The sequence below is a fragment of the Oryctolagus cuniculus genome, chromosome 1 (genome assembly GCF_051225735.1).
Source record: "Oryctolagus cuniculus isolate XC-2025 breed Fujian yellow rabbit chromosome 1, ASM5122573v1, whole genome shotgun sequence".
In the NCBI taxonomy this organism is placed as follows: domain Eukaryota; kingdom Metazoa; phylum Chordata; class Mammalia; order Lagomorpha; family Leporidae; genus Oryctolagus; species Oryctolagus cuniculus.
The window spans coordinates 16,336,076-16,350,284 of NC_142867.1; the positions used below are offsets into that span (position 1 = coordinate 16,336,076).

At 33.4% G+C, this 14,209-nt stretch overlaps 2 protein-coding genes across 2 annotated transcripts; both read left to right on the forward strand.

Moving 5' to 3' along the window:
• The first annotated feature begins 1,433 nt into the window (after window positions 1–1,433).
• LOC100344130 (olfactory receptor 10AG1) lies at window positions 1,434–2,399 on the forward strand. The gene has a single exon (XM_089333307.1). It carries the CDS (start codon window positions 1,494–1,496, stop codon window positions 2,397–2,399), a length of 906 nt encoding a protein of 301 aa, XP_089189433.1. The 5' UTR covers window positions 1,434–1,493.
• A 9,255-nt stretch (window positions 2,400–11,654) lies between these two features.
• On the forward strand, window positions 11,655–12,620 carry LOC100343874 (olfactory receptor 10AG1). The gene has a single exon (XM_008270998.4). The coding sequence runs from the start codon at window positions 11,655–11,657 to the stop codon at window positions 12,618–12,620; it is 966 nt and encodes a 321-aa protein (XP_008269220.3).
• Window positions 12,621–14,209: the final 1,589 nt, after the last annotated feature.

Below are 14,209 nucleotides of genomic sequence, written 5' to 3' on the forward strand. Positions count from 1 at the left end.
TTAACATCACAGTGACTCTTGTTAGAGAATATATCTTACACAGTTTACAAGATAAACATCACTTACATTCTCATAGTCATTTTCATGTCAATCTTTAAAGGTAAGCTATAATTTTATTATTAGACTTTTATTTAAGGATATTTCTAAATTTGAGGATCAAGTTTTAATTAATAAAACAGGGACACATGGAATTCTAAGATTAATCTGAAAATTAGTTAATTAATATAAATCATGTATCTCTTAACTGCCTAAATTCTAAAGTTAAATAAAATTAAAATATATCAAATAAAGAGAAAGATGACATTAATAAAAAGGATTCATTTAAGGTAAAGTTGAAAACCTAGCACTAATAGAAACACAGGCATAAGAAGGAATAGCTGATCACTTCTATTTGAAAATATATTAACTCAAAAGAATCAGCTAATTTGGGCTAGGGAATATACAGGGGTAGCAGGCTACAGGAGACAAAAAAGATAAATATTTGTTTTGGAAAGTTGCAGAACAAACATCAAGAAAGTGTAGGAACTGTCTAGCAGTGCCAAACTGGATGATACTAATATGAAGAAGCAAAGGGGTTTTTGTTTTGGATTATGTTTTATCCCTGTCCACACGCTTTGGACACTTGTATGAACACAGTAAATGAGTTAGATTTAATCCAAATCACAACTTTAGAGGATATTAGAAAGAGAAAATTGAGAAAAGGTATTGCATTTACTAAAAAGGAATCACAGCAATGGAGAATCTCATGTGGTTAGGAAGGTATATATGAAAAATTTTTGTAAGAAACTGGCCATATACCTGTCTAGGTTAAATATTAATTCATAACCATCATATACTGGATAGTGGTTCTAACAGGGAAAGCTGATGAACAGCATATTTTAGCAATGTTTTCATATTTATTATAAATGATGGGAGAAGTACATAAGAAGAGAGGTAAAATATATATATTTATTCTCTCAGTAGCAAGGAATTAGTTTAAGAAAATGGATTCTTGTTGGAATATAAAATGGAGGATTTCAAACTCATTGTGAATCAAAACAAAAAGCATCAAAGGGAAAGTTTTGAGTTGAAAGAAGATGGAAAATGACAAACATAAAGAAAAGTAATCAACATAGACCAAACAATAGAAGTCTGCACCATAATTCCAATCTGAAAGGTGAAAAAATAAGATTTTTGTTTAAAATATAAACAAGATGTATTTATCAATATTCCTAGTATTATTATAGACCAGTCTAATAAAATATTAAGAGTTTCTTTCTTGAATTGATTTTAACTGTGTATTATTTCCGAAGTATCAAATGTCATTTCCTAAAAGCAAAAAAAAGTTGATTTTGGAAAATAATTAAGATAGTATGTGAGCATATTCGTACACCTGATCCAGGTAGCATAGGAGACCATTGTAATTCAAATCTGAATAAATTAATCATCTTGAATTTATCATATCTGCAGATGGAGAGCAAATTAAAACAGGAAAATCAAATACCACTACAATTATGGAATTTGTCCTCCTGGGGTTTTCAGATATTCCCAATCTCCGGTGGATTCTGTTTGGAATATTTTCCCTCCTCTATCTGACAATACTGATGTGCAACAGCATCATAATATTAATAACTATTATGGACCCCATTCTCCAGATCCCTATGTATTTTTTTCTCAGCAATTTTTCCTTTCTGGAAATCTGTTACGTAACAGTCACTATCCCAAGGATGCTCATGGACCTTTGTACCCAGAAAGGAAATATCTCTTTTCTTGCCTGCGCTGCACAAATGTGTTTTGTGCTTATGCTGGGAGGCACAGAGTGCCTCCTTCTGACAGTGATGGCCTATGACCGCTATGTGGCCATTTGTAACCCTCTGCACTATTCTGTAGTCATGAGCCACAAGTTCTGTACCCAGCTGGTGACTGCCTCCTGGATCCTCACAGCTCCAGTTGTAATAGGGCAAACATGGCAGATTTTTTCTTTGCCCTTTTGTGGGTCTAATAAAATTAATCAATTTTTCTGTGACATCCCCCCAGTACTTAAGCTAGCTTGCGGGGACACATTTGTGAATGAGATAGCAGTCTATGTAGTGGCAGTGGTGTTTGTCATGGTACCATTTATGCTGATTGTTGTTTCCTATGGCAAAATTATCTCTAGTATTTTGAAATTGTCATCAGCCAAAGGGAGGACTAAGGCCTTCTCCACCTGTTCTTCTCATCTGATTGTTGTCGTCCTATTCTATGGGACAGCTGGTATCACTTACTTACAACCCACACCAAATCTATCTGAAGGAATGGGGAAGCTCATCTCTCTCTTCTATACCATTTTGATCCCAACTTTGAATCCTATCGTATATACTCTGAAGAACAAAGACATCATGTTGGCACTGAGAAAACTCTTCACTAAATTATTGCCTTGAAATAGAGACCTGAATCTACAGGAAAACAAAATGCCTTGTAGAAAATTTCTCATGCAGCTCAAGTTAGAAAAAAAAAAACACTTTTGACTATGTTCCTAAATAGTGGTAATTAATATGATAACAACCCAAATTATTTCAAGGGATCTTTGTGCTGTAGAACTTAGTTACATGCTTCCATGTAATCAGAGTGCAAATGAACTCAAGAGCAAGTATGTCATTTTGTGCCTGAAAATGCTTAAAATGCTATGCTAACTGAGTGTGCTGTATCACCAGGGACCAGGGTCAAGCTATAAGCATTTTTAATTGCCTCATTACTTTCAGATTAATTTTCTACTCATATCCCATCCTCTGGTTGGATTTAGCCAACAAAAAATACTAGAAGTGCTAAAATGGTGGAAGCAGGGAGATTTGGGGATTGTATTTGCATTTTCCCACTTCTAATATGTCTTCCCATGACCTTTTAAGACTAAAAACCATGAAGGTCTTCATTCCTCTATTGTCTAAGCTCATGATTTTCCCTGATATTGATTTTCCCTCCCATTGTAGTTTCAAGAATTATTTTGATAATATCTAATTACTATTAGAAGCATTGACTGTATTTACCATAAATTATTCATATGTATATGTAGTGGTTTAAACCCTGATTCTCCACACAGAACTGACAAGTGTAACCTTATTTGCTAAAAGGATCTTTATAAATATGGTTAAGCTGAGAATTCTGAGCTATGATTACCATGGATTAGGGTGGACACCAAATTCAATGACAAATATCCTCAATAAAAAGAGAGAGAAGCAGACGAAGTTTCAAAGAAAAGGAGAAACAGAAAACATACATGAAAGTGGAGGCAGAGACTGGAGTGATTCAGCGACAAATCAAGGAAGCCCAAGAGCCGCCAAAAGCTAGAAGAGGCAAGAGGAGACTTCCCTTTCCTTCTTCAAAGGAAGTGAAGACCTAACGATACTGTGATTTTGGACACACAAAAAACTGTGAGAGACTAATTTTCAGATGTTTTAAGCTATCACATTGGTGGTAATTTGTTAAGGTATACCTTGAAAACTAGTAGAACATAAAGAGTTTACTCATCAAGATTATTTGACTTGAGTCATACAGAATGAATTCTGTACCCTTTCAAGCAACAGCTAAAATACTATGCTACCACTCCATTTATATTATTGCATACATTTGGGGGAACTTGGCATATTTTTTTCTTTTGACTCAAAATAAAAATATTTGTCCTATTACTTTAAAGTTGAGTAAATGAAGTCTTATCTTGTGGGGATTATACTTGTCCAAGAATCATTACAAACACATATTTGTTGCAAAATGGTTGTTAAAGGTCTGTTTTCTTAAAAGAAGCAAAACAACACCATAACCAAAGGAAAGGCCCTCTTGGGTAGAAAACCATGACACTGGAGTACATCTACGCTGTACAATACTAAATAGCCTCTCAAGACAGTGTTTTAGAGCAATTCCATTGAATAAATTCCCACTTTCCTAACATGTAAGAAATGTTGTAAATGCATTCATAAAACATTTTTATTTTTTTGCAAAACCAAGGATAGCAGTGCAAAATTACATACAGCAGTTTGTATGTACATGTTTGTAGTAGATGGTCTTCATAAAAACAGTGCCCAGTAGGATATAGATTAAAAGATAATATTGACTTCCTCACAGTGCTAGGATTTCTCAGGATTCCTATTTGTCTTTCAATTTATTTATAGGCTGGATTTACTACACTGAAAATATAATAGGGATGTCATAAGAAATGACTCATTTTGGTTCTGAAAATGTGAATCCACGTAGCAAAGAAATGTTTGCATGCCTCTAAATGTCTTAAAGCATCTTTAGCATAAAGCAGGTAAATTTCAATATCAGCCAAATCATATTTGATTGTTTTAAATAAAATATTATGATCTAAGAGGAATCTCATGTAAGATCATTTTGCAAAAATAACTAAAAAGTATACAACAATAGATCCAGAGATGGAAAAGTTCATGATGGTAAAAAACACGTATAGTTTAAAAAAAGATCAACTGCAAAAAAACTGAAAATAAATAGAATTATATTCTTTAAAAAATAAAGACAAAATTGTCAACAAGCATTCAATTAGTGAATTGATTCTCAGTATCTATCAAATGAAATGTATAAAAATATACATACTGAAATATAACTTCTCAGTCTTTGATAACTCAAAAAGATAAAATGGTTGAATATCTATGGTTATTGAGAATCCCATAAGTGGTAAATATGTTTGTTAAGATAACAAAAGATATGTATAAATATTTGTTAATATATTTTTTCACAATGATAATATAAAAAATTCTAACACTAAATAAAAGCAAAAATAAAAATGCTTGAGAAATGCAAAACATGACACTTAAAGTGAAGCACCTGATAAATGTGGCAAATAATAATCCTATAGCCCAGTTTTGATTTCTGTGTGCTTCACCTCAAATATATTATCAAAGTGAGCATGACCAATGCCAGATTGTAGAACTCTAGGTAGACTGACAAATATTGCAAATACTTACTAGTCAAACAAATGATCAATAATCTTTTACCAAAGCTTCACTACATGATAAGATATGGTAGGATTTTGAAACATAATGACTGATAGCAATAAGTTTTTTTTTTTTTATTTTGAAAGAGGAAATAAATAGGAACACAGTTTCAAAGTTCATGAGCAGTGAGAGCCATAGCTGCATGGAAAAGAGGACACATGGTGCATTTAAAAAATGTTTCATGCGAGAGTTGAAGAATGATTGAAAAACACAATAGAAAAACATGATCTTGCTGCTGTGAATATGATAATTCACACAATGGATAAATAATGAATGTTGAATTATTATGGAGCATCAAAATTATATCATTAGTTTTTTTACTTCTGAATCCATGCTCCGTATATTATTATTTAATAGCAATTATACTCTGAGTTTTTGAGTCATTCCATTTCCTAGTTTGTTTTAGGTAATATAAGGGAGACCTATGGCTGAATTTCTTTCCCACTTGTCTTACTATAGTAAGATTTGTGTGCCTTGGGTATGTTAAACATGATCCACAAGCCACAGAAAAGCTATAGAGATTTAAAACAATGTATGTGAAATTGTCAAAATATCTTGAGTGTAAGCAAAGCAGCTTTCATTTACCCAACAGCAACAAAAATTAATGATGGGCATTCCACTGGAGAATGTTAGAAATTTACGTGTGTCTGCTTCAAAATTCTCTTTGCTAATATACAGAATAAGAACTAATGAAATTGAATAATTCTAAAATCTTTCATTTCACAAAACTATTCATGAGGAAATGGAGGCACCTATTAGATAAATGATTTATATTTTTTCTTGTTACATCAATAACATTTGACTTTACTTTGGGGGCTTGTTCCTCTTTACATGCAAAATTATTTATTTTTACAACTATCTAAAAAGTTTTATGTCAGGGTTCAGCATGGCGGTGTAGTGGGTTAAGCTGCTTCCTGCAACATCAGCATCCCCTGTGGGCATTGGTTCATGTCCTGGCTGCTCAACTTCCAATCCAGCTCCCTGCTAATGTGCCTGGGAAGGCTGCAGAAGATGGGCTGAATCCCTGGGCTCCTGTACCTATATGGGAACCAGGATGAAGCTCCCCGCTCCGGGCTTCCACCTGGCCCAGCTTGGTTGCTGACTTTATTTGGGGATTTAAGATTCTCTCTATCTATCTCTCCCTCTCTCTCTGTAACCCAGCCTTTCAAGTAAAGTAAATCAATCTTTTTTTTAAAAAAGGTTTTTATTTATTTGTTTGTTTATTTATTTATTTTTAGTTGACAGGTAGAGTTATAGAAATTGAGAAAGAGAGACAGAGAGAAAGGTCTTCCTTCCATTGGTTCACTCCCCAAATGGCCACTATGGCTGGTGCTGCGCCAATCCGAAGCAAGGAGCCAGGTGCTTCCTCCTGGTGTCCCACATGGATACAGGGGCCCAAGCACTTGGGCCTACCTCCACTGCCCTCCCGGGCCACAGCAGAGAGCTGGACTAGGAAAAGGAGCAACCTTAACGAGAACCTGGCACCCATATGGGATGCAGGTGCCGCAGGCGAAGGATTAACCAAGTGAGCCATGGCGCCGGCCACCTTAAAAAAATTTTTATGTCCTGCACTCTAAATTTTGTGTCATAGTTAGGTTAGTTTTCTTTACTCCAAAACTATTACAGTTTTAAAAATTGGCTGGCACAGCTCACTTGGTTAATCCTCTATCTGCAACTCTGGCACACCGGGTTCTAGTCCCGGTTGGGGCGCTGGTCCTGTCCCGGTTGCTCCTCTTCCAGTCCAGCTCTCTGCTGTGGCCTGGGAAGGCAGTGGAGGATGGCCCAAGTGCTTGGACCCTGCACCTGCATTGGAGACCAGGAGGAAGCACCTGGCTCCTGGCTTCGGATCGGTGCAGCGCATTGGCCGTACTGGCCATTTGGGGGGTGAACCAACAGAAGGAAGACCTTTCTCTCTGTCTCTCTCTCTCTCACTGTCTAACTCTGCCTGTCAAAAAAAAATTGATTTTATTATTTTTATTATTTTACTTTCTAAAGTATTTTAAAAGTATATGCTTTAAAGTTTTTCTTGTGGTTGCATTAACTATGAATGTGTTTTTCTTATAAAGTTTCTAGGTTATCTGAATAATATTTATTCTAAGTATCCACATGTCACAAATTTCATGTTATCTTCATGATAAACTTTCACATATATATGAGCATTCTTCTGGGTTTTCTATTCTATGAGTCAGAAGATCTTTATTTCCACCTCAATATATACCAAACTTTATTTTGAGGTTTGGAATTTTTTTTCAGTAGTTAAATCTTGGGTGTGTACCTGTGATAGCCTAGTCCAACTGCCATCCCACTCCTTTTCTATGTCCTTTCCCATCTGCTTCCTCCATTGTGCCTCCCTACCCACTGCTCAGCCACCTTCCTAGGCCTCCTTACCTTGCCAGGATCTCTGGTACATGACTTCTGGTATTTTGGGGTTAACTTCTCTAATTGCTATTTGCTATCACCCTACTACTATATGAATTCCTCTTACAGTAAATAATTTCTATCCACAATCAAAACCTTTAGGAATAATGATTTACCAAATGAAATAAAACAGCATTTTATTAGTGGCTTTAGGCATTTAGCTAGAGGCCAATATTTGTAACCTATGCCAGTTCTTGAACAGTTGTCATTGATGGAATTGAAGCATAGGAGAGGCAGATTTCTGACATCTTTTATTTTTTCTCAAATTCTCATTTTATCCTTAATGAAGTTAATTATAATAGTTTATTTCAGATGCTACACAAGCAAGCCCATGAATGTTAGAACAAAGAGGATTAAAAATAAATAAAACATATGTGAGTGCTAAAAGTAATACAAACAGAGGCTCCATGTGTAGCATTCAAAATAGATGAGGTAAGAATTGGATGTGTGTCAGTTTTGAATGATTTCATACAGCGTTACTCAGCACTCCATGCAAGTCTAAGTAAAATGTGCTGTGCACTCTATTCCATAGAGAAACTGAGTATGGGATATTCTGGACCCAGTGAGAGCTATCTGAGAAAAATTAAATGATACAAATCAGTGGGTGCTAAAAAGATGCTTGATTTTAATTAGAAATTTAAATGTATTGGATGGAAGAGGTCTCTAGGGTAGGGTTAACTATCTTTATTTAAGGAACATTTTATGTTTAGAAAGAACAGGATATTATTAGTTAGTTGAACGTCTTTGATCATACAGTTCATCTCACCTAAAAAACATCTAATTGTTTAAACCCTCTACAGTGAGAGGCTGATATGATAATGGTAAATATAAACTATTTTATGCTAATATTCATATTTTAATTCACAATATTTTAAAATCAAAAATTATCATTTTATATAAAATAGGATATAGATTAATTTTTCATAGTTTCTGTATATTATTTAATATACTTTACAGTGAGATAATAATTAACAATACTATGAATCATTTTAAAATACAGAAACTGTACAAAATGGTATAATTTTCCAATTATATGTAATATTTTTAGAAACATAATTCTGAGCCAACATATAAATACAAATTGGTGTCATATATATGCATTTAGTCTTGTTGATAACTCCACAAGAACTTTTTAACTAAAACTGTCCATTTAATAACTATGTAATCATTGAGGAAAACAATTTTGTTTTTAAGAAAAATATTATTTTAGAGAATTAAGAACTTGGTAAATAACAATTTAAAGTTCAATATATTATTTCAATCATTAATGTATACCAAATATGCAAACATGGCTAAAGTTTATAGAACTTCTGATGTCTAGCTGCATTAGAATATTATTGTACATTCCCTTAGTCATTTGCAATCAAGGCTTGACTTTAAAACAGACATATTTACTCTCCTTAATTATTATAAAATATTTATATGTGTGTTTAATATAGATAATTTTATAAACAAGTATTTCTTCATTTTCTACAAACATACAAGTTATATGTATTGCACTTTATGAATTGATAATTTTACCACCAACAATTAGGATTCTATAGTGAGAAACTATATTTGATTCAGCATTGGAAATGGTTTTAATGAGTCAAATTATTTATATAAAATGTGTCATTTTCAAAGTTCATACATAAATATTGGAATATTTGTTCTCTTTTGCATTAGCAGTTTTCTATCTTTATGATGGTTTCAGTTAAATACTGTCTTATGGTAAATGTTTGGGACAGTATTAACCTATATCAGAGTACCTTGGTTCGTTTCCTGGCTTCACTCCCAAATCCAGATTCTTACAAATGGGAGGCAGCCGGCCATGGCTCAAGTACTTGGGTCCCTGCTACCCATATTGGAGACCTGGATTGAGTTTCCAGCTTTGGCCAGGCACAGATCACTCCTGCTGTAGGAATTTGGGTGAATGAACCAGCAGGTGAAAGCTGTCAGTTCTTCTCTTTTCTTTCCTTTTGATAAATGCAACTTAAAAGAAAGAAGAAAAATATATTTAAAAATATAAAATAGTTTCTCTTGTTTTACCTCACTTCCATAGCAAATATTGAGTACCATAAAAGGTATACAACCATTATCTCATATATATATATACTGATCTCAAGTTAAAAAATAGTTAACTCTTCTCACCACTTTGATTATTCAGCGGTAGACAAATAAAAGTCATAATGATTAGGTAAAATAGCTACCCTCTGAGCTGAAGAGTGTTTTGTACTCTTGGTATTTGATTAACCAGAATAGAAATAATAATAGAAAAAATATTGTAAAAAATTCATGGATATTTCTTCATGAGAGTTCGCAACTTTAGTAATCTTCTGATGACTTAAGAGCTCACACATCACACATTTCCCCAATAAAAATTCAAAGATAATTTTCCAAGTTGCTTAAAACAGTGACTTCAGAAAAATAAACATTTAACTTATAATAACACTAATAATAACTAATATTTATATAGACTTATAATTTTCTGGAATTCTTAAAGTATTTTACACATTTTAAGATTATTAATTCACATAATAATCATAGGTATTGGTGCCATTGTCACTCCATGTTATAGCTGAAAAACTATGACACACAAGAAGATAAAGCAATTTGCATGAGTCATACAGAATGTATGTAGAGGAGCCCTGATTCAATTACAGCCCGTCTTTGTAAGATTATGTCCCATATTCACAATAATATAATGTTTGGTGGACAACATACAAACCACCAGGTTGGATAAACAAATCAGAGTTGTGGCCAGTGAGGAGTGGAGCTGTTAAGAGGCATTGGTTTTAACACTGAAAAAGTACCATAATGCTCTTAAAGCTATATATATGGAATATATGAAATTATTCCCTAAACTAAAACAATGTTAACAAAAACAGGAGCTAAACCTAGCTTTTGAGCACTTTACAGATGACCAGTTAGCATTGACTGTACATGTGAAATACACACCAGATCTGGAAGACAACATCAAAAGCAAAGAATGTGAAACATCTCACTAAAATTATATATCTATATCTATATCTATATCTATATCTATATATTTTTATAATATATAAACCAATATATATTATATTGGTTGAATTTTACTGTGTCAATATTTTAGACATTTTGATTAAATTAAATTTGATATTAAAAATTAAAAAAAAAGAGGCATTCAGTTTCAGGATCAGCATTGCAAATGAGTGAATATCTCCTAATTTTTTAACCAAAGTCTCACTTGGCTTACTGATTCCTGTCCCTGAAGAAAAGAGAATGCAAAAATAATTACCAACCAGGTAACCCAACAACTCTATTAAATGCAATTTTTCTAGGCAATGTGTTAACAGTCCTAAAACTAATGTTTTAAGAACATAATATATTTTTTTCATCTCCATAAAGGTAGAATCATGACTAATAATAATGTAATTGATATTGAGCAATGATAATTTTAACAATGTGACATCATTTAATTTTGAAAGTAATGGATCATATCTTTAAAAATCATTTTTTATTGTTCAGATAGCAAATCACTGAGGTAGGATTCCAACTGAATTCTAACAAAGAAACTAATTTTTTATGAAGAGCAGCAAAGATTGTCATATTGCACAGAGCATAAGGAATTTAACTGAATAGCCACGTCTTTTTTCCCCTGCCTCACACACCTAGACATTGGTATTTTATAACACATTTGCCCTGAGTCACTTTCTATTATTTCTCTCTGAATCCTTGTTTCCATGTTTCTTTTATTGAATAAAACCCTTTTATATTTCCCACATAGTATCCTACCAAAATATGCTTCTTTGGTTTTATGTGCGATGAAATATTCTCTCACTGTTTTAAAAGTGCTTAACATGATGAACTATAAATAAAGACAGTAATGATCAAATGAAATGATGGAAAGAAAGAAAGAGCTGAAATAGGCAAAGAAAATGTAGGGAAGAACACATTTCTACGAAGCATGATTGAGAACAGTCACAGATAAAAACAATTGGTTTGCAGGAAATGTAATTCATTGAAATTGAGAGCACATGGAAAAGCTATGGCTCTGTCTTGAGTGATTGGCAATTGTTCCTGTGTCTGTGCTGGATAAAAAAAAAAAAAAATGATTAGACTTACTGTGGGCTGCTGTAGAAGGTAGGATAGAATGATGCTAAAGAAATTTCAGAGAGTGTGCCCAGTGGCAATGCACAGGCTTTAAAGCAGGAAAAATGTGAAACAGATAATTATAGAATTCTTACAGCAGAAACTAACTGCAGCAATTATAAACATGGACCTGAGTTTTTATATACGTTTAGAGAACAGGAACCCATGCTAAACTTCATGTTTCTACAGATGAGGCACCAGAAACAATCACAGGAAGAAAACTTAACTGAAATGGTGGAATTTGTTCTTTTGGGCTTTTGTGATGTTCCCCATCTCCAGTGGTTGCTTTTTGGATTGTTCCTAGCCATCTATGTCATTATTCTATTGGGCAACGGCACCATATTACTGATAACAAAAGTGGACTCTACCCTCCAGACCCCCATGTATTTTTTCCTTGGGAATTTTTCCTTCTTAGAAATCTGTTATGTGTCACTTACGCTCCCCAGAATGCTCGCGAATCTTGGAACCCAAAGAAGAACAATATCTTTAGTTGCCTGTGCTACACAAATGTGCTGTGTTCTTACACTGGGTGCCACTGAGTGTTTCCTCCTGGCCGTGATGGCCTGTGATCGCTACCTGGCCATTTGCAACCCTCTGCACTACCCTCTCATCATGAACCACAAGGTTTGCATCCAGCTGGTGGCTGGCTCATGGCTCAGCGGAGTTCCAGTCCAGATAGGGCAAACCTTCTGGATTTTCTCTCTGCCATTCTGCGGTTCCAACAAAATCAACCACTTCTTCTGTGATATCCGACCACTGCTCAGGCTGGCTTGTGGGGAAACATTCATGAACGAGGTGATGGTCTACGGAGCTGCAGTGTTGTTGGTCTCTGTTCCATTTTTGCTAATACTTATTTCCTACAGCAAAATCATTTCTACAGTTTTAAAATTGCCTTCAGCCACAAGTCGAACCAAAGCTTTCTCTACCTGTTCATCTCATCTTACAGTTGTGATGTTATTCTTTGGATCAGCCATTATCACGTATTTAAGATCCAACAACAGTCATTCATCAGGAACTGACAAAGTGCTTTCTCTTTTCTATACTATTGTGACTCCCATGTTTAACCCCTTGATATATAGTCTAAGAAACAAGGATGTCATAAGGGCTCTGAGAAGGTTAGTATGTAAATGATTTAATTTAATAAAATGTGAGATATCTTTGCAGGAATTTTTTACATGTATCTATAATAAAATTTCTAGAGATATTTATATTTAATTGTTTAATCTATCTGCACAATAATTATTTATAAAGAAAATTTTAATGGTATTGTTGAGAGATGTTTCTATCTTGTTATATATGTGACACTTATCAACAAATAACAAATGACCCCACAGATAATTTCTATATTTTTGTGCAATATTCATTAAGTAGCTTTGAAAAGGCTGATGTAAAAATTCAATTGTCATACAGATTCTATTACATCACTTAGTGGAAATCACATAATTCATTTCACAGGTTTTTGACAGACAGTTTTAGATTCAGGCTGGTAGGTACCATTAGCCTAAACATCTATGTACTGAGAAGTCACTTCTAAGAGAAAGATCACCATGTTCTTGGAATGTACTTTCATAAAGGAAGTTGGCACAACAATGGCAGTGACTATTGTGTATGGTTTATATATATACATATATTATTATATATAAATATAACATTATATAATATATGTTATATTATGTAATAAATTATCATTATAATAAATTATAATTATATATTATCATATATAATATTTTATATATAATATATAATTAAATGTTTTACTGGCATACAAGCATGATGCGACAAAATTTATTATAACACACATATATATATAAGAAGAAGAATTTGGAAAAAGAGAGATATCTTGGAATATTCACAAGATGCTAGTTTTCTAAAATACATTTTTCTGGAGATGTTAGAAGAGACATGGAAATTTGGAAAGAGGGAATATAGTCTCAAGAAACTACATATCTGCTGTATCAACACAGGCATTTCCCAAATATCTTGTATAACATATACATACGCAGAAAAATTATAATTGGCAGTACTATCATATATACCTATTATAAGATACCTCAGAAAATATTATTCTATTATTTTAGTTTATTCAATAAAATTTGTTCATTACAATAAATCTGCTATTCCTGTAATAAAAACACAAAAATATCTATATTCAGTGCGTATAAGGAAAATGATATTTTTCCTTTATACTGACACAATCAAGCTTATTAATTTCTAAAATTTCATACTCATATAATAAACTGTTTACAAAAAAAGTCGAAAGATTTCTGAGAATAGGACTTGTTCCCGGAGTTACAGTTAAAAAGTAACACTTTGAAGCTTATACCTGCTATTGACGCTTTTGCATATAAGTGAATATTCAATACTGATCACATTTACATGGACCTGTCAGTGCAAAGAGGAGTGCAGTATTCTTTTCTCCTTAAGAAGAAGATGGCCTGAGTATGTGGCATAACAAAGTATGAACAAAGGAGAAAAATCTACTGATGAATACATCACCAAGATTCCTAGGTAGTATAGTTGTCAGAAACTACCAAAATCTCATGGAAAATTACTGAAACAGAACAGTAATAAAATAAACAACACAAAAATAAATCCCAAACGTTTCCAGGTAGAAGATGGCAAACTTCTTAAACTCATGATTGTGGATTGGGTGAAACAGAAATCAGAAGTCCTTCCATTCTTCCTGTTCCTCCTATCAAATGCAGAAAAAGCGATTGAGA

What these genes read in the sequence shown, in the direction of transcription:
- LOC100344130 (XM_089333307.1), top strand. Translation starts at nt 1,494, where the DNA reads ATGGAATTTGTCCTCCTGGGGTTTTCAGATATTCCCAATCTCCGGTGG.
- LOC100343874 (XM_008270998.4), top strand. Translation starts at nt 11,655, where the DNA reads ATGCTAAACTTCATGTTTCTACAGATGAGGCACCAGAAACAATCACAG.